The 19,930-nt window shown below is 41.2% G+C and overlaps 1 protein-coding gene and 1 non-coding gene across 3 annotated transcripts in view; one reads left to right on the top strand and one right to left on the bottom strand.

Annotated features, from left to right (window-relative positions):
• The window catches only part of sema3h (sema domain, immunoglobulin domain (Ig), short basic domain, secreted, (semaphorin) 3H), a 63,305-nt gene that overhangs the window by 24,629 nt on the left and 18,746 nt on the right, over nt 1–19,930 (bottom strand). For both annotated transcript variants that reach the window (XM_018675118.2, XM_018675121.2), the window contains exons 5-11: nt 12,119–12,273; nt 7,627–7,689; nt 6,644–6,763; nt 4,840–4,933; nt 3,539–3,658; nt 2,315–2,460; nt 1,665–1,779 (exon numbers count right to left, since the gene is read on the bottom strand). In XM_018675118.2, the coding sequence (XP_018530634.1) occupies nt 1,665–1,779; nt 2,315–2,460; nt 3,539–3,658; nt 4,840–4,933; nt 6,644–6,763; nt 7,627–7,689; nt 12,119–12,273 (813 nt within the window). The remainder of the gene's footprint in view (nt 1–1,664; nt 1,780–2,314; nt 2,461–3,538; nt 3,659–4,839; nt 4,934–6,643; nt 6,764–7,626; nt 7,690–12,118; nt 12,274–19,930) is intronic.
• On the top strand, nt 87–159 carry trnar-ccu (transfer RNA arginine (anticodon CCU)). Its single transcript has one exon. It is a non-coding gene; the product is annotated as a tRNA-Arg (tRNA).

The raw sequence follows: 19,930 nt of genomic DNA, 5'->3' as shown, positions 1-19,930 counted from the left end.
GCTTTGTGTTACCTGGTTTGCTCCCTGCTGTTCACATTCCTCTCTTCACTGTCTATTTTTTTCTCCCTACAAGTCACATCACTGAAGCCCCAGTGGCCTAATGGATAAGGCACTGGCCTCCTAAGCCAGGGATTGTGGGTTCAAGTCCCATCTGGGGTGACTGACAGCAGAGTGGCGCAGCGGAAGCGTGCTGGGCCCATAACCCAGAGGTCGATGGATCGAAACCATCCTCTGCTATCAAGTGTTTTATCAGCAGCTGATTGGCCCGAACAATCACCTGAAAATACCAGTATACCTGCCAGGTAAACACACACCACCTCCAATATGTGATGCAGCCTTTTTGATAAAACTTAGTCTCTACACAGAGCTGAGGGATTGTGGTTCCAATATAGCCAACCAACAGTAGAGTGGTGCAGTGGAAGTGTGCTGGGCCCATAACCCAGATGTCAATGGTTCAAAACCATCCTCTGCTATTTGTGCTTGATGGAACTTCAAAGATTTTAATCTTCATTTTACTGAAGATGATATCGCCACTAGAAATAAAGGGGCCCTTGTATTACAGAGCAGCACAGAGGGAGAAATCTTCATTATATGTGACTGGAAGAATTTGTTTGTAAAGTCGGTCTTCTCTGAATGTTGGGGTGTGATCTAAAGGAATACAGATCTTCAAAGAATCTTTGTTTGTAAAAGTGATCCTGTTTGGATCATCAGCAGCAACACTGACATAAAGCAGCACACAGAGGCAACCATCTGTGGTGCCATCTTGATAAGACTCTCACAGCTCATGATTGCGGTCTGCAGCGTTGTTGAGAAAATATGAAAGCTTTAGCTCTGACCCACTGAATAATGAGCAGAGGCAATTTTTATTAGTACTGGAGTTTTAGTGAACAGAAATTCCCGGCGCCCTGTAGCTGAAGATGATGTGTGGATGTGCAGGGCCTTTCAAATACTACACAGCACGGAGGGTGGGTGAGTGCTTTTCATACATACATAACGTTCATCACCACTGATGTGTGTGAGGATACTAATTGCTAAGAGTGTAGTACTAGTTCACAGCCAAATGCAGAAAAATCATCTGCACATACGAGTTCAGGTTGACAGACAGTGGACAGTTAGACAGAGCCTAACATGCTAATTCACCCAAAATACACATCAAAGACTCACGCCTAAATAGAGCTGCTCCTGAATACATGTACACACACACACACATTCAAAGCCAACCGGAGGATACTGGCGCGAATGCTCCATAATGAATAAACCCACAGCAACTGAATGTTGAGGCCAGTTGCCGTGGTTACCAAGGCTGAGGCACGAAGACGAACCCAAGGTGACTGTCAGGGCTGCTGATTACCGTGGTAACAGAGGAGCCATGCAGACACACTCAAAGACTGAGGCTGTGGTTTACCACCTCAAAGTTTCTTCAGTTTGAAAACTCTCCTTCGTCACCTCAAAATATTTGAGCAAGAAGTTCTAGCTCCTTGTGTATCACGCTCATAAACACACAGATACTGGCTGTGTCCCATCTGAACTCAGTCGCTTTTTATAAAGCACTCAGTGGCAGAGCTCCAGCTGCTGATGCGACCAGTGGTTGAGGCCTGTCTGATGTGATTAGTTTTACTGTGCATGTAATGTGTTTGTCATTTGATGCTTGTGTGTGCACTCACGCAGCTGGTCAAAGTGTGTCTGTAGGCCGTCTGGTCCTGGGACTGAACACACCATACGAGCCTTCTGGAAGGTACTCCACTTATTAACTAAACTCCTCTGGCCTCCAATGTCATTCTAGACAAAAAAAAAAGAAAATAATTGAAAAAAAAAATTTGTTATGAAATCCAGCACATTATGTAATCTACAAACTCTTAGATGAAAATGCAATGACTGATGTATTTTCAACACATTTTCAAACTTATGTTTAACACATTAACACACACATGTAACTGGACAACAAATATCCATGCAAACACAGTCATGCATGTCTACACATATCCACATAAAGAGGCATACAATACAAACATTCACAGGTTATCACTGTGGAGCAAAAGATACAGTGAAGACACAGTGATAGTGGCAAACAAATAAACCATGTCTTAAACACAGACATCAAAAAGCATATCTATACGAGCTAGCTGGAACATCCAATCACACATAACTGTGTTTTAAGTAAACACACGCCTCAACAGACACACACTGACCAGCACGTACGAACTCTACGTGTTCAGGCAAACGTTTACGTAAACTACATGCAGACAGTTTCTGATATGAGCACACAAACACACAAACCTGGATTCTATCTTTCTCTAACAAACATACTCCATACCTTGCACACACGTGCCACCCTGGAGTAGAGCACCTTCCCAGCGGCCCCTTCTGCCTCCTGAGCGCGCTCGGTGAAGAACACATAGACCTTATCATCCTCTGGGTTATCAGTTTCAGACAGCGGCGCTACCCGCACAAACTGGGCATCTGGAGAGAGAGAGAGATGCACACACACACGCACAAAAAGATAGGTAAATTATAAATCACCTGAAACACAGTTCGCCTCTGCTGATACGCATGTGACATGAATGTAAGAGTGGGCTAGGAAGAGATAGAGCAAAGGGATGATAGAGGTAGAATTGACTTTTCCATTGGCAGAGAGAGTCAACATGTATCTTGTTGTTATCAGTAGCAGACGTCAACGCACTGGCCTGATAAAACACCAAGCGGGTGTGTAGGAGATGGTTTTAGAGATGCTGGTCTGGAGGAAAAGATATTCATCTTAGGTCAGTATATTCAGTTTAGACAGCAAGACGTAAAGAGGAAGATGGTCCTTACTGGATACTTTGAATGATTTTTACTAACAATTAAAGGATCTAAAGGATCAGTGTGTAACATTTAAGGGGAAATGGAACATGTATATACATATACAAGTATGTTTTTATTAGTCTATCACCTAAAACTAATAATCATTGTATGATATGAACACTGAAGAGTCTAATGATAAGCACTGCTCTAAGCAGGATATGGTCGAGTCATCTGGGGATGACAGAGAGTGGCAGGAAGCGTGCTATAACAGATGATGAAACATCTTGCTATCAGTGTTTTATCTGCAGCTGATTGCATACAATCAGTCATCTGCCAAAGAGTCCACCATGTTGTGCCGCCATGTTTCTACAGTAGCCCAGAACGGACAAACAGAATACCTTTCACAATTTTATGTTGACACTGTAGCTTGTATGTGGCAGACTGGACTGATGCGGTAAATTTTGTCACCTGACAGCTACCTTAGATTCTCCAACATGCTTGGAAAGGGAGGGGTGAGGGGATGGGTAAACAGTTGGTTGCAATCTGCATTCTCACTGCTAGATGCCACTAAATCCTACACACTGGTCCTTTAAGAGTCAGTGAAAACTGAACTCTTAGCATGCTTAGTTTTAGCACACCATTATTCACAGTTTAGCGTGGGGACGACTATGACCACATTATAAAGATTGAACAATAAACAAACAAAGAGAGTCAAAATTATTGTTTACTTTTTAAAAATGTATTTATTTACACTTACCCTGCAGCCAGGTGGAGTCGTACTGCTCAGTGCGGATGACGTGACGACTGCCGAGGCTACGGAAGAAGGCTGAGTCCCTGCTCATGAAATCTGAGGTGATCCCAGCATACAGCTCTCCATCTTCACAGAGTAACACGAGGTTTTTGGTATTTTTAGTAGAAACAGAACAGATAATGTCTGTGGAGGTTCTCTGTCATCCAGGTCATGGTAGTCTTAACTGCTGAAGTTGAAGTCAACTGGACTTCTTTTAGGTTTCTTGAAGACATTTCACGTCTCATCCAAAAGGCTTCTTCAGTTCTGAAAACTGGTTGGGGAGTCCCAGGTATTTAACCTCTGGGGGTGGTGATGGGAGTCATCAACCCACCCAGTCGTTATGTGAGTCGTTAGGGTCATGTGAGCCCAGGTGTGACTCGTTAGTGGGTCGTTGTCCCACTCTGCCATCCTGTGAGTTGTTAGGGTCACATGTCTCAAGGTGTGAACAGGGGTTAAATCTCCTGGGTAAGGATCTCAGGACTGCGTCATAGGTGGCTGAAAGTTGATGAACCAGTCTCTTGACAGAGATTCTGTTACAGAGACTGGAATCTCTGTCAAGAGACACCAATGATACCAACTTTCAGCAACCTACAACGCAGTCCTGAGATCCTTACCCAGGAGATTTAAATGAAAGGTGAAACGTCTTCAAGAAAGAAGTCCAGTTGCCTTCAACTTCAGCACTTAAGACAGAACAGATAATGCTTTTGACAAGTGAATTTTAGGGTTATTTCAACATATTCTCATATTGGTTCATAAGATAAAATATAATTGGTCCCTGGGGAATATTCCCATGTTTTAGCAGCACAGATATAGTAACTTCCAAGGAAAAGTCTTAACTACAGACATACTCTTAGACTGTAACTAATCGGAAAATTTCCTGACAAAACAAGTTGGTTGGGTTATTTGCTGAATGATAGGATACAAGGATCCTAACATTCAGCAAATAACCCATACTACAAAAACAAATGTAGAAATTGTTTAAATCATCAAAATAAAGGAATTTAAAAATCCACACTATGGTGGTGTCATGGGAAAAAACAATCTATGCTCTTATCAATCTAATCTCTCAAATGAAAGTGTGCTGATTTTTCTGCAGAGGATGTTGTACTGTGCTGCGACGACAAACCCACATTTTGTTTAGTTGTTTGTTTGATTAAATGACTGATTACACACATTCACATGATTCTTTTCTGCCTACAGGTTGTCTTTTTCTCAGGAGAAACTCACGACATGTAGCTGCTCCTGTGTTAACTTGTTGGTCAACTTACCAACGACAGCAGAGGCTGTTTTCTGGAACGGATCATAGGGACATTTCCCCTTCCCACACTCTGTCTGGCTGTACGAGAGAGTCTGGTGCTCTGACTGGCAAAGAAAACAGAGACAGAGGTCACTAAGAATGACAGGGAGAAAATCAGCTGGACATTAAAAGGCAGACAAGAGAGAGCAAGCTGTTTGGGCAGACTGACAGGCTGTGACTCTTGAATTAATTATTTAATTCATAAACTCTTTTACTCATATTTATCCACTGGTAAAACAAGCAGAACAAATGATTTAGGCAGCTGAACCAGCCTGCAACACACATGCACAAGCATGCATGCGCACACACACACATGTGCACACACATGTGCGCACACACACACACACACACACACACACACACAAACTCACAGACTGAATGGCTAATTGAGGGTAATCGGGCTAAGTGGAGGGATTTTAAAATGTGTGAAGTTCAGTCTTAGAACCAGTCAGCACCACCAGTTCCTCTAAGCACCACATCTGAACCTCTGCTCTGATCTCACGCGGCCTTTCATGGGATTAGCTGTTAGCAGAGAGAGAGAGAGAGAGAGAGAGACACACACACACTCCCACACTGCTGAAAGGCATGCATGCAACCTCACAAAACACAAATGCAGGAATGCACATACCCACACACATATAAAATCCCACACAGTGTCTGACCCCAAACTAACACAAATAGTGCAGGTTTAAGCCTCTCTCTCTCTATCTCTCTCTCTCTCACACACACACACACACGCACACATCAATAACTGAGGGAATTTAGAACCATTAACCTATTTTTGACAAACTGATAACCCACATGTGTCTAAATGTTGAGAAATTACCAACTAATGACTGTGGTATAAAGGGGACACACTTGGGCTCTAGAATTACATTAACATTATATTTGGCACAAAAATGTCAAATAAAAAAATGGAGTGTCCAGCAACCCCCAGACTGAAGCCTCAATGACAAAAGGTACATTGTGCATATTATAGATAGATGGCACAGGGTGAACCCTGGTAGATATATGGGTATGGAGGCAGACACCACACATATGATATTTCAGCTGCTGATAGGCCCGTGTATAGGGGCTGGGACTAGGCATCAGAACACACACACAGGATGGTGGGTAGTAACAACAGCAGTGTATTCTGCAGTCAATTTTTTTTGTATTATATAATATTATTTATTTAAAATTGGCTCATATGTTTTATACTGTGTGATCATTTGTCTGGAAAAAATTGGAATTAGCTTGGAAGTTAGTTAGCTGAGGAGCTCTAGCTGTTTAGATGCAGTGAGCAGGAGAGTCCAGTTACATCCACTAAGAAATCAAGCTGCACTATATTTGAAGGTGCAGTAGGGGAGAAAAAACCATTACACATAAAAATATTCTTCAATTGTAATTACAAAGTGAATATATAGTAGAAATATGAAAAAACTTCTAGTTTTGCACCAAAAAAAACACACCTCCAGCATTTGTGTAACTCTTGTTCAGGTTTTATGGTGTGGCCATTGAACCTACCTTACCTTTTACTTTAACTCTGCTGCTTATTTCATATTCACTGATTGTGTCAGATAGTGTGAGTGTTAAGAGTGTGCCTGCATGTGTAAAGCTAACATACTGCGAAAAGTGCAATCTTTCACAGGTTATATAAAGATTAAGGAACACGATGCTGTTACTTTGGTTCAGTGATTCTTCTTTCAGTCACTGTGACAGAGGGATCACTTTCTGGCTAATTAAGCTGCCAAAGAAAAAGATTAGTGTGTGTATTGGTGTGCTTGCAGTAATACCTGTTGGAAGATGTTGGTGGCTATGAAAGCACAGCGGGGGTTGAAGGCCCCAGTGCCACACACGTACAGGTGAGTCTGATTAAAAGGCTGCAGAACTCGCAGGAAGTTAGCACACTCCAACTGGAAAGACACACAGACACACAGACACAGACACAGACACAGACACAGACACACACGGACACACACACGGACACACACACGACACACACACGGACACACACGGACACACACACACAGAGGTAATGGTTATTTTGCATTAACTGAGTGAATTTCTATAACCATGGTAACAATATAAGACATATAAGACAACAAAAGGAGCCAAGTTGAATTTTATTTATAAAAAATATGAGCTGCATGTTTCTCAGTACGTTCTGCTGTGTAAGTGAAAAATCCAAGTTAAACTTTGCCCAGACTGCCAGAGATTTTACACAAAAAAGACATCAAGTTCTCCGGCTACACTAAACTTGAAACCTGCATCTTCATATTTTGTATTTAACTGATGAGATACATCTGTTTTTCTTCTCTTCTCTGTCAAAGTGTGTCCATTTTGTCCTGTACGTGTCATTTTGTCATCTGAATAAATCTAGCTAACATGATATCTTGATATCCTTGCCAGCATCTTTTGTGTTTGTTTATTGTTCCCAAATGAATCAGATTCATTCAACTTTAGTTCCGCTCTAGATTTTAATCATGCAACTGTCTTGTTTTACTGTCAGACAGTTCCTTAGACAGTAGTACAACACTGGAGCTGGTAGTGAAGAAAGGATGAAAAAAACTGATATGACCTGACCTGTAAGCCACTGATCCATATCTGTGTATGATTCTGTGTAAATACACTTCCTTCCCTGTTTGATTTTAAAACTGATTACCTCCTTTCATACACACAGTAGTTAACATATGGTGTGGTACATATTACTTTGCTTATGCAATCTAGTGTGGTTTTGTGTGTATCTGCATGTGTGTGTGCGTATGTCTTGAATCACCTCTGGTTCCTTCCCAGCCATGAGACATTCTTGGACCCGGTCCGGACTGGCGGGCCAGTACAGCTGCAGAGAGCGAGGGAGAGAGATAAAGAAAACAAAGAGGGAGAGAAAGCGATTGAAAATCTGTTTTTATTGCTCACTCTCCTTTTCCGATAAAAGGCTTTTGGCACTGGCAGGTGCTTTGCGAGGAAGCGAGGCAGGGAGAGACAGCACAACATGACTAATCTGAACGAGAGAGGCCGGGAGGAGAGGAGGGAGATGTTAAAGCCTCTTGTTTAGTGTCGAAACAGTGAGGCGCCTTCAGCGAGGAGAAACTAAAAACCAAATGGTGATGACAAGCTGAGCTGTCAGAGCAGCAGAGATGGTGGTGGCCAAATGATGAATTAATCCACTGTTTGATTTTGACTCCAGTGTATTTGGCTAGTTACACATGCACATCAATGCAAACCACTGTCACTGCTTTGTATAAAGCACTCAGATGATTTCTGTGTTGACTGAATCAGCACACCCCTTGTAAATGGAAACCATAATCATCTGATTGTTGGGGGGGGGTTGCATTATTAGTTATGTGATTACATCACTTCTAGTTGTGCCAGTTGTTTTGTTACAGCAGTAAACTACTATAGGACTGTACTGTACATTAAGTTTTTATTGGACCCAACAGGATCTAATAAATCCCTGTTATGTTAAAAAAGCAGCAATCTAGCTAGGAAGCAAAAATGTTGGATGATTAGTTTTGGTTAGACAGTTTGCCTACACAGAAGCCAGCATACATTTTCCTGACATCAGCCAACCCACAGGCCAGTTCTTTATACTTCATATGTTCTCTCTTTTACATTATATGTGGGCTCTTGGACATGTGCATCACTGCCAAAGAATTGAATTAATAAAATGAATCAAAATATAATTCTTCTAAGCTCTGTAATGCAGAAATGAGAGGCACAGGAACCCGTCAGAGGTTGTTCCAACTGTGACTCAGGGACAGATATGAAGAAGTTAACAGATTCAAGCCTTCTATTAAGGCCTGAAACAGATTAGAGGCAGAACATTACCAAGTGCCACATGTTTATCCACTTTTTTAAACTGTCTGAATATAGTCCACAGGTTGTTTAAGAATCAGGTCCTGCTTGTTTTAGGCCTGTTTAGGTTCGGTTGTGGAGGTTTTTTTTTAATGGATGAGTTCATCCTGGGTTCAGGTAAGACAGTTACTCATTTTTAATCAGAAATGGATGACTTCACCAGTAGACTCATTTCTCAAAAATGACTAATAGCCTATTGGGACAAATTTAATTTAAAAAGCATGATTCTCATATTTGTTCCCTTAATCACAACAAACTGCACTGTTTATGGTGCATGAACATTTAAACAGTGTTAATAAGACCCAAAAATGAGACTTATTTCACTGCTTTCATGTGAAGCCAACAGGGAAGCAAATAATGGAAGCATAGGAAACTAGAGAGAGAGACAGACAAAGAGGAGGAGAGAGAAGTGAAGCTTAGTGTCAGATGGCAGCTACATGACTAATCTAAATATTTCCCTGAGTCAGTCATTCCCTCTGAAACCACAAGGGTGAAACAGAGATTGAATTGATATGATAAGTGATGGTCCTCACTTATCTCTACATACCACAGAAACTGCAAAATTTACTGAAGAGATTGAACTTTACTTTTATTTTGGTTCATACCACTTTAAATTGAAAACCTGCAAAATAACAGCCAAACTTCTTCCACTGAGGCCCAAATGTTGAAAAATGCAATTTCACAATATTTACACCAAAATTTAATGGGCTTCTCCCTGCCCAATGCCCCATCCTTCCACCAAGGTTGGTGCAAATAGGTTTAGTACCTCTGGTTTAATCCTGCTGACAAACAAACAGACAAATCTGAGAACATAACCTCCTTGGCTGAAGTAATAAAAACTCACCTCTGACAACTGCAAAAATCATGAATAGTGACAGGAATGAGACACATGATCTGTGCATGTTGGTCATAACACAAAACTCTCAAGCTCTTTTTTGGTTTTGCACTGCAAGTCTGAATCTGCTTCAATCAAAAAAATGTGACACCAGCTCTTGGAATGTGATTAATAACAAATGATGGTGCGCTCAGGAAACAATTTCTAGATGGCCAGTAATTACTCGCTGGTGTTGTAATTCCCGCAGAGCCCGGTGCAGAGCTGAGACGATCAGATAAGATTAGAGACCATGTTCCCCCTTATCTCCAAATACCAACTGACAGGAGCACTGACAGGAACATGGACCACCAGTGAAGGATTCTCACCAGGTAAAGACTGCGGTTAATGGAAATATTCCCCTCTGTGAATAGCATGCTGGTTTTCAGTTTATACACATATAACATACAAGTGGTGAATGTGGGTTTATACAAAGGGGACTTATTGTATCAATCACACAAAGGAAAAAAAGTTTTGTTAAAAAGTTTAAATTTCTGTACTTTGACAGTGAATACCAGTGCTGGAAAAGAAAGAAAGAAAAGAGAAACAATGGAAGTAGTGAGAATGAATAAAGAACAAATATGCAACCAAAAGCCACAAACACACACTCAAACCCCTTGGTGACCCTTTGTGTAATGTGGGTTGCCAGCTGTAGACTCACGCAGAAGGAATGTCTTGAGGGCTTCGGGCCTGATCAAAGAAAAATGGTGCTGATGACAATGGCGTAGCCTTCGGCACTCTGCCCTGAACTGGGACGGACTGGAGGAGCTGGTTACGTGTTAATCTCTCTGGGCCAAAATCAGTTTTATTGAGCCAGTAAGACTCCACATGCGTACGCAGTAAGCGTGTGTCAAGTTTAAAGTCGCAAGAAGATAAAACAAATAAAAGTAAGCATCACTTTGTCTTAAGCAGAACAGGCTCTGGATGTCAGTAGCAGAGAAATTAAACAGAATATGGCAGAGTGAGTGGTTTTAATACCACACGGGAAAAAACTGCACACAAACTGGAACGGTATAAACAAACTATAAATACTGTGTGTACAAATATGTAACTTTACAGCCCGCACAGAGCTGAGCTATGAGTTGATTATGGCTATCTATCCTTTTGTTGGCTGACTGCCTGGCTGAGTGGGTGGCTGGCCAGCTTGACTGCTGTCTGTCTGTTTCTCTGGCTGTTTGTCTGCTTCCTTACCTGTTTGGCTCTCCAATATCTTGCATGTAGGTCTGACAGATGAGAGTATTGATTTGATCCAGCAGGGCAGAGTTATGAAAAGGCAGCACTGTTGCTGTCCTTGCTGTGACCCTGAACTCAACCTGACCGGCTGACAAACCATCATTGTATCTGTCTGGCTGTCTGGATGTTAAAGCTGCAGCATGAAACCGAATACTGTAAAAGACCAATAACCTCTATCTAATAGCCAGTGTTGAATTTTTTCTTCTTCTTTTTTAAAGTAGCAGATTGGCAGGAACTGATTTCCACGCAGATTATGTTCCTATGCTTTTGAAAGTTGTTCTGTTTCCTGCTGCAAATTTTGGTTTGGGCTCCCGTGAGTATGAATTTAGCTCAAAGTGATGTTAGACATGTTTTGTTGCACCATTGCAGACATTTGATGCATGGCAACAACATTAGTGCAGCCTCATTAGGATGAGTGACATGCACTGGGTGGGAACATGACCAGCTGAATCAGGAAAGGACAGAGCTGACAGTGCGCTTCCTGCCTCAGGGTTTAAAGCATCATATCATTAAGCTTCATATTACTGATGCCAACTCAAAATCTGATTTAATGAATGGGTTACAGAAAATAAAATACTGCATTCACAAGGTGTACACAGGTGGCTGTTTCTGGATTACTCAGAAATGTGGAGGTGATCTGTCTCTGCCTTTATTCATAACAAATTTCAGCTTTTCCTGTCTAACAGAATAATAAATCTCCAGCACCAATAGTTCTGTTGTCCAGCAGTGGAAGTGGGAATGTGAGAAATGTGTGGAAAATAATTTGTGGCCTGACTCGGAGGTATTATGTTGCTATCAGCTTGTCCGTTTCAGAAAGCTACAAAAATTGGGAATAAAGGATTTTTTTTTTACCATAATGGCATTTTTAGAGGACACAGTAGCTTTAAGGTCTACAACTAACAGAGGTTTGTTAGGCTTTTGAAATCTTTCCAAATATCAGTGGATAAAGTAAAAAGCACAAGGTGATAAGACATTTTGAGGATGTTTAATTGAAAACTGACAATACTCCAGCGTTATCTACAATGCTAGCAACAAAGATGTAAAGATAAGTTAAAACACTGTGTTTGTCTGTGCAGTGTGGAGAGTAAAAGAGAGTTTATGAAGGAAGGAAGCAGAGAGCAAGGACTAGGGAGCAAGGGAGATATGTATTTCTGTAATGAGGGTAAGGAATTAGGGAAAGATAGGTGATCAGAGGGGATATTAGTCAGAGGGGTGCGACTTTCCTCTTCCTCATATCACCAGTAGTTAGTCCCATTAAAGCCCTGACACATCAGCTATCTAAATCTACTGTCATTTAAATGTGGGCTACCTTGCGTGGGTTCTGTGTTATGTCGTCCAGACTGGTAGACAGCAGGTTATCTTTCATGGCCACGTACAGACGCCTCCCGTCTTCGTCGGGCAGCAGGGAGTGCAGGTCTCCAGCCGCTAGGGGCAGCGTCAGCAGGCGACTGTTCTGGATTAGCTCTGACAAAGGAGGGGAAGAAAGACGGTGCTGTGAGCTTCAACACAAAAATAAACCAACAACCAATTTCATGGAATTTTAAGGAAACAGCTCAATTATTGGGAAATATGCTTATTTGCTTCCTTGCAGTGAGATAGATGAAATGCAGATGTGATAACACACGTCTGTGTATTAACTGTGAAACTGAAGCCAGGAGTCAATCGGCTTAGCTTAGCACAAAGACTGGAAACAGTTAGCCTGGCTCCTTTTAAAGTTTGCAGATTCACCTTCTAGCACCTCTAAAGCTCTTTAATGGTCTCACTGGTTTCATCCATACATAATGTAAAATGTAAAATGACAAACAGTGTTTTTTTGGGGGAGTTATGAAAATCCAGCTCACTGCTTCTGGTCTTTATGCTAGCCCTTACATACCGTTCATATTTCATGCCTTGACAGTATGGTCCAGGTCGATTTTTACCTGGGCCAAGAATTCCCCCATCATAAGTGTCAATACCAAACTAGTCAGTGGTAGGAAACCTTGCGTCATTTGCATCAGGTTGTCCCTGTCCTTTTTTGCAGAGCAGAGGTTGTATCTTCTCCTCTGACCTCTTGTATTGGATTCCTTTATCAAGCCTAATGGGTCAAATTTGACCAAAATACTAAGTAAGGGCAAGGGTTAAGCTAATCGACTCCTGGCTCTGGGGGAGAGTAGAGTTTTAATGTTCCCAATGGGAAATTTATTTTAAACGCAGACACAGGTATAAGGCATAAGATAAGCAAAAAATAAATACAAAATATGGGCATTAAAACCACTGCCATCTCTGACCATCTCTTACTTTAATGGTCAAAACGTCTGCCAATTATGAAGCAAATTATTTTATTGCCGATCAAACAATCAGATAAACTGACAAAGACACAACCTTTCCCACACCTACGGTATCTATCTCACACGTACTTGTCGGTTGTTTGTCTTGCAGCTTCATTTCTCTTATCACACTGAATACTCAGGTCAAACAAAATAATCTGCAACGCATCTTTTGTTGATAAACAAACACAGACACTTGTACACAGACACACTGTACGTGAACTACATCTCTAGACAGATTGTGTGATAGCGAGTGATTCTGAAAGCAAAGATACCAAGTGCACAGATTGAATGTTTTTTAAATGATTACACTGTTGCGCCATGTAAACTATGAAAACTATGGTGCAGGAGATCGGACGATAGCTCAGCAAGGACATGAATTGCACGTCCGTCTGTCTTGTGTTAACTTTCATATTTCAACTGCCAAGTGTTCTTCAGTGGATTGGACTTGGCATTGGCTCACAAAGCTACAGGCATAAACATATAGGCTTTAAAGCAGCACCAGGCATAACTTCACACATTGGCAGCTCCAAATAGCAGTGAGAGGCAGACAGAGCCTATAAAAACTGTTTGAACGTCAAAACCCAGAGAACTGGGCCCATAATGTTAATAAACTGCACACAGTATGTGGTTGTTAAGCAACCTGGCTGCTCTACAATGCTTTATACGAAATGGTGCCAAAGGGACGAGAGGGAGAGGAGTACATTTTCCTGTATATAAGAGTATAAACCCGAAGGAGAAATGGGATACATGAAATAATACAGCTTCTAATTTACATAAATTGTTGCCCAGTGTAGCTTTAGCACACAATACTGCTTCACTCAGGGAAAGATTTAAAAGAAGAAATGAATGATTTATCATTCTTCCTTGTGGAAGCAAACTCAGCTAACTCTTATTAAAGGAGAGTACTTGTATAGTTTTGGATTGTACAAGTGGCAGCCAATCATGTGGTACGTCTTCCTCTCCTGTGATGGATAACACCTCTCAAACTCACAGCGTGTTTCTTCGTGCAGCTGAATCTGAACTGACAGAAGGATTTTAAGTGTATCACATAGAATATAATCTGATTAATATTCCTTACAGTATCACGAGGGTGCAAATTTCTAGCTTGGGTGGTTTCTGTGCAAATCAATCACTTAAACCTGGCAGCGCTACCTAACCAAATTACAAGGAGGCAGTTCATGCTGAAGTAAATGTATTATTTTGTGATCAAGGCCAGCCAATGTAAACCTGAGATAGAAAGCCAACCAATTTCTTCCTTTGTTTGTACAGACAGGGCTGATGACGAATCTGTCTCCATCAGATTTCAATGCAATCTGATAACATTAAAACCTGTTGAACTTCTTCTGGAAAGATTTATTTGTCATTGTCTGTTTTGCCAATTTGTGGCATTCTCAAGTTTGATCAAAAGACAAAGAAATATGTAATTATCAAACAGTATCTTGCTGTAGGACTCATAATACAAAGATAAAATTTCCCTTTATTGTACTGTGGCTTTGCCCACCCCAGTTACACACCAACATTCCAAAAAGCACAAATCCATCCATCAATTACTTCAATTTGTTTGATAACACATCTATGCAGCTGCCCCTTATTCTGTAAAATTTGACCAGACAGCCTTCCCTCTCAGAACACATGGCAATTATCTAAACTACAGCAGATTGGAGCAGATGTGAGATCTAAGAAAAAAGTGATGAATGGCTCTGAATACCTTCAACACTCTGCTGTATCTGTTCTTTATATGCTATACATCATGTTAGTTGGCATGTGGGTTTAATAGAAGAAAAGAGGGACATCAAGAAAAGACGAGGAGACTTGTGGGCGAATAAAATGTGTTGATGAGTGAACAGTGAGTGGAGAAAAATACTGACAGACATGAAGAGAATTGGGATGCTGCTGAGATGCCCAAGATCGATTTGAACGATGGAGGAAGAAATGAGACGAGACCACTGAGAAGGAGCATGAAATGATGACAGACTGTGTATAAAATAGAAGGACAGTTTAACAGATGGCAAGTGAAAGACCAGGGTGACACAAAGGCCTTATTTATCTGAGCATATTTATATATTTAGCTCAAATTAATGCTTTGTTTGATCAGGCCAGAACAAGACCATTCACACAGTGGTATAAAATAAGCACAATGAACTGCTGAAAAAGCTCCTTTTCGTTCTCCTATGAGAGAACAAAAAGGAGATTGACAGTGTAATCTGCGCAAAGTACAGGTTTTGGAGATAGATGTTCCTTGCGTTTGCATATCTATCTGAGGATTACAAAATGAACAAATTTCTAACAACAGTTTGCCCCTAGCATAACATTAAAACAAATATGGAAGAGTTAATGAGGTTGTTTTGGCCCTAAGATGCTGGCTCTGAGACAGCCCCTCTCTTTCCCAGTTATATCTGAACATGATGTCTGAATGAATTCTGGGCATGTCAAACTAGGAGGAAAGCCTCAGGGCAGACCCAGAGCATACTGGAGGGATTACGTATTCTGCCTGATCTGGAAACGCCGCGGCTGGACGACGAGGCTCAGTAGAATGACATCTGAGCTACTTGTCACATTCTGCGCCTACCACAACTCAGAACTGCATTAAAAAGTCATTACACAATCGTTGAATAGTGAAAGCAACACAGTAGCAGAACAGCAGTGGCTTAAGTCATCCGGGTTGCATTCAAGCACACAGTAAGTGTGGATCAACTCACAACCCTAGTTACGTACGTGAAACTGATGTTTTCAGTTGCAGACTCTGCTCTGAACTGTACTGGCTCTGTGGTTATTTTTACCACAGTGCTTATCTTTTTAAATGACCGCAACAACCAAAAATCCAACAACCTACAAAAGTTCGTGACATTTTTGTGCTCTGGTCTCTGCTTGCTCACGCCACTTCAGTTCCACATAGTTGCACAAATATGGATTTTCTCGCTCTAGTAACTTAAGATCCTGGTGAGCAGTGAGCCCAGAGCTTCAGAAACCTGTGTATAATGTCACAGGTGGTGTTGCATTTCTGTGTTTTGCAGCCTGAAGTTCATATTCAGTCATTGCTTCATGTGTTTGAACTGGTGTGAGCAGCAGACAAAGAGAGTACAGAAAAGTCCATCAGCGTAACAAAATTTACTTGAACTTGAACATGTCTCAACATGTCCAACGGGATGACAGGTTTCCACAACTTTGCCCAATTAACAAGCTACATGCTGCGAGCCCATGTGACTTTTGTTTACACTTCCTGGTTTGCATGTAGTATTAGTGATCCAGACATAAGCGAATTTTACAAAATGTGCAGGGCCTGCTTTTCTTTCAGACCAAAGAAAACTTTGATCACCAAAAAAAAAAAAAAAAGTTGAATCATTGCTTTGCATTGCTGTATGTTTAAAAAACACTTAAACATATTATAGACATATTTATATTTTTCACTGTGTACATAAACCAAATGGAAGAGCCTGGGTAAAATATCATGGACAGATAAAGACAAAAATAAAGGGAGGGAGAGGAGATGGGGGAGGAGGAATGGCTGGGAGAGAATATGAGAAAAATGACATGGCAAAGTGACAACAAGATGAAAATGGTCTGATGGGTGACGACAGCTACGAGATGAGAATGGGAAAAATGTCAAAACACGACACGATGACAGACAGATGAGGAGGGGAGGGAGGAAGAGAGCAAATGGAGGAGAGGAGAATGAAAGAAATTCTGATGGAAGAAATAAAAAAATATTGATGGATGATGAGGAGGATGAGCAGGAAGAAAAGAAATGAGAAAAGACAGGTGGGGATTGGGCAGGAAAGGTCGATGAGGGTAGGAGAGAGAGAGCGCCTGTAAAAATCACGTTGCAGTGACAGGACTGGGGAAATGATGGGCATATGGGTGGATTGAGGAGGAAGTGGAACCAACTGAGAAAAAAGGATAAAGGGGAAGAGTAGCCGAGAGTGTGAGGGAAAATTGTAGTGTAATAACAGAGTGAAAAATGATGGATAGATACGTAGACTGAGGAGGAGGAGGAGGAGGAGGAGGACGGTGAGAAAGGCAGATGAAAAAAAGAGGCAAAAGGTGAGATGTGAGAGAGAGGAAAAAACGATAAGGTGAAAAATGATGATTGGATAGATGACGGGTAAAGGAAAGAGCAGGGAAGACAGCGGCTGTGGGAAAAGAGAGGAGTAGAAAAAAATGACAGAGAGAAGAAGGGAAAAATGAAAGGTAGAGGAAAAAAAGCTTCAAAATCAGGTTGAAGAAGAATAAGAGGAGGAGGAGAGGGAAGAGAGACCAATGCTGGAGACAAAAATAAGAGGAACCACAACATGCTGACAGCTAGGCGAAAACACAAGAGATGGATGAGCAGAGAGGAAATGAGGAGAGAAAAAGAGAAAGGAAGACGTGACTCAGTGGAAATGAGAGATAATCTGAAACAGAGAAACAGTCACAGTGGGAGAGCAAAGTTCTGCTCAGTGAAGGCAGATAGTAGAAACTTATACTTAAGCTCAGTGGGAAATCTCTGCTTATTGCCCACTGGATACTTTGTTAATATTCTGCAAACGGTCAGAGAGGTAAATTGTTTTGCTTCACACTGATCTTGGCTTCATTCATCTCAGTGGGTGCATCGGCAGCACGATGAATTCAACAGAATTGTGACTTTTCTGTTCGTTTTGTTTGAGGTTTTTATGATTTAGTTGGCCTCAGTTACAAAGAATTCAGGTGAAGTTTTCTTCCAAACAATTCCTGTGCAGCAGCAGTGCATACCTGAAAAACTGGACAGTCTACAAAGAAAGATTTTTGGTAAACACAGAACAAGATAACGTCCATTTCTTTTGTTAAAGTGGCTTGAATTGCAAGGATATAACACACTCTACTTCTTATGCTGAAACTATCATCTCATAACTTCCAATTAAAGGCAGGATATTTCTGAGAGCCACCCTCTTCATGGGGAATCTAACCCTGTTGGAATTCGTGCCTTGCTCTGCCTACTCAAGCATCTGGCACATCATCTGAATTACAGAGTATTAGCCGTAAGAGCAGTATGACCTTGTTTAATTCAATATAAAGTGAAAAGCTCGGCTTAATTGAATGTGAAACCACCTCTGCAAGTGGAAACACCAGTGACATTCAGCATCTGTTAACATCACAAGATCCGACTGGGTCAGCTGGGCTGAAATGCACCTCACATCCTAACTTTAGAGTGCATTAAATCAGCATTATAGCAAGAGGGATGACACTCACATCTGCCAGAGGGAACTGAAAGTGGCTTTGCCAAGTGGGTGTGATCGATGAGTCAGCTACTCAAGTTTGATATTGAAACAAATTTAGACTTAGCATCCACACATACCAACCCGATCTCTGTGTTTGGTTACAACTTTGGTTTGCTTTCTTTATCCTTCACACACACACACACACGCATACACAGAATTTTTTAGAAAATTTTGCTCTAGTCAATCATTTCCTATCTTGACCTCACAATGATGAATGGCTCTCATTCAATATGAAAAAAAAAAAACCACATTCTTTTCACCACCATGCACGCACGCACGCACACACACACACACACACACACACAGTCATGAAACACAAGCTGCGCCCACCCCACCCTTACTCTTGGGACAGTTGCCTTGGCAACAGCAACCATGCCGACATAATTTGTGAGGGTGTGTGTGTGTGTGGTGTGTCGAGGGGTGTCTCTTGGCCTTGCCTCCTTAACCCCCCCCTCTGATTCCCCATGTCTCTCTCCCTCTCACACACACACACACACAGATGAATGATTTGGCCCACACCTCTCATCAACACTTTGGCTAAAACACAGAGGGCAGTTTGGAATAATGGCGTGTTTTTTCCAAGACATCAAAGCCATTTAGTTAATGGAAGGGCACGCACGCACACACACACACACACACACACACAGACATACAGCCACACATACACATCCATGCATACCATCAACCACACACATTCACAGATATTTCGAGATACAAAAAGCATCATCTGTGGTTTGCAGCCTGTCTATCTGTCATTGCCAACATTCAACAGGATGTTAACACACACACCTGCCAAGACTAAATTGAATCTTTAGTCATTATTAACCAAAACACAGACACAGAAGGTCAACCAACTCCCCTCACAGTCTACAATAACTTCAGAATAGACACTTTGAAAAGTCACAGTGAAAGCATTGGTGAAAGTTTCAGTATTCGTCTGTGGCGTTTGTGATGATTTTATCGACCCAGAGGCAATTTGCTCTCCAATCCTGCAGCCTTTTCAGAAACTCTGAATTAAAATTGATTTTTTTAAATAACTCTAAGCTCCCAAATGCCTTCAAACTGCACTGAAAGCTGGAAGAACAATCTGATACCAAAATAGCAAGTTGTCATGTGGCACAGAGAGGAGAACATAAAGCAGAGAATATCAGAAAAATATCAGAAGACCTTTTATATTGTGGGGAGCTGGTTTAGGATTAAAGATGGTCTATAATTACATTCTGTGAAGAGGCTGGGTAATATAAGGTTACTTCACTGTGCAGTGTCTTCAGAACTGATCGTTTCATCCTCAAACGATCCTGCAGTTTGTAATTTTATTGGGTTTGAAACAGAGCATATGATAACTTCTATAATATTTACTGACTTTCATATGACTGCCAGTATCCATAATACAGATGTAACTTTTAGAAAATGCTGAAAACCTCAATTTCAAATTTCACAAAAATTTAAAAAGTTCTTCGCGATGAGTTGGATTAACATTTAGTAACCAGGTGGTTATCTAGATACCTATGATGTCGATGTTTATTTCCCATTCTAAATTAATGTGTTAAACTGTAGGTAAAGACAGGAGTAGCTGAG

The sequence above is a fragment of the Lates calcarifer genome, linkage group LG6 (genome assembly GCF_001640805.2).
Source record: "Lates calcarifer isolate ASB-BC8 linkage group LG6, TLL_Latcal_v3, whole genome shotgun sequence".
NCBI lineage: Eukaryota > Metazoa > Chordata > Actinopteri > Centropomidae > Lates > Lates calcarifer.
This window is presented reverse-complemented; position numbering and strand designations above follow the sequence as displayed.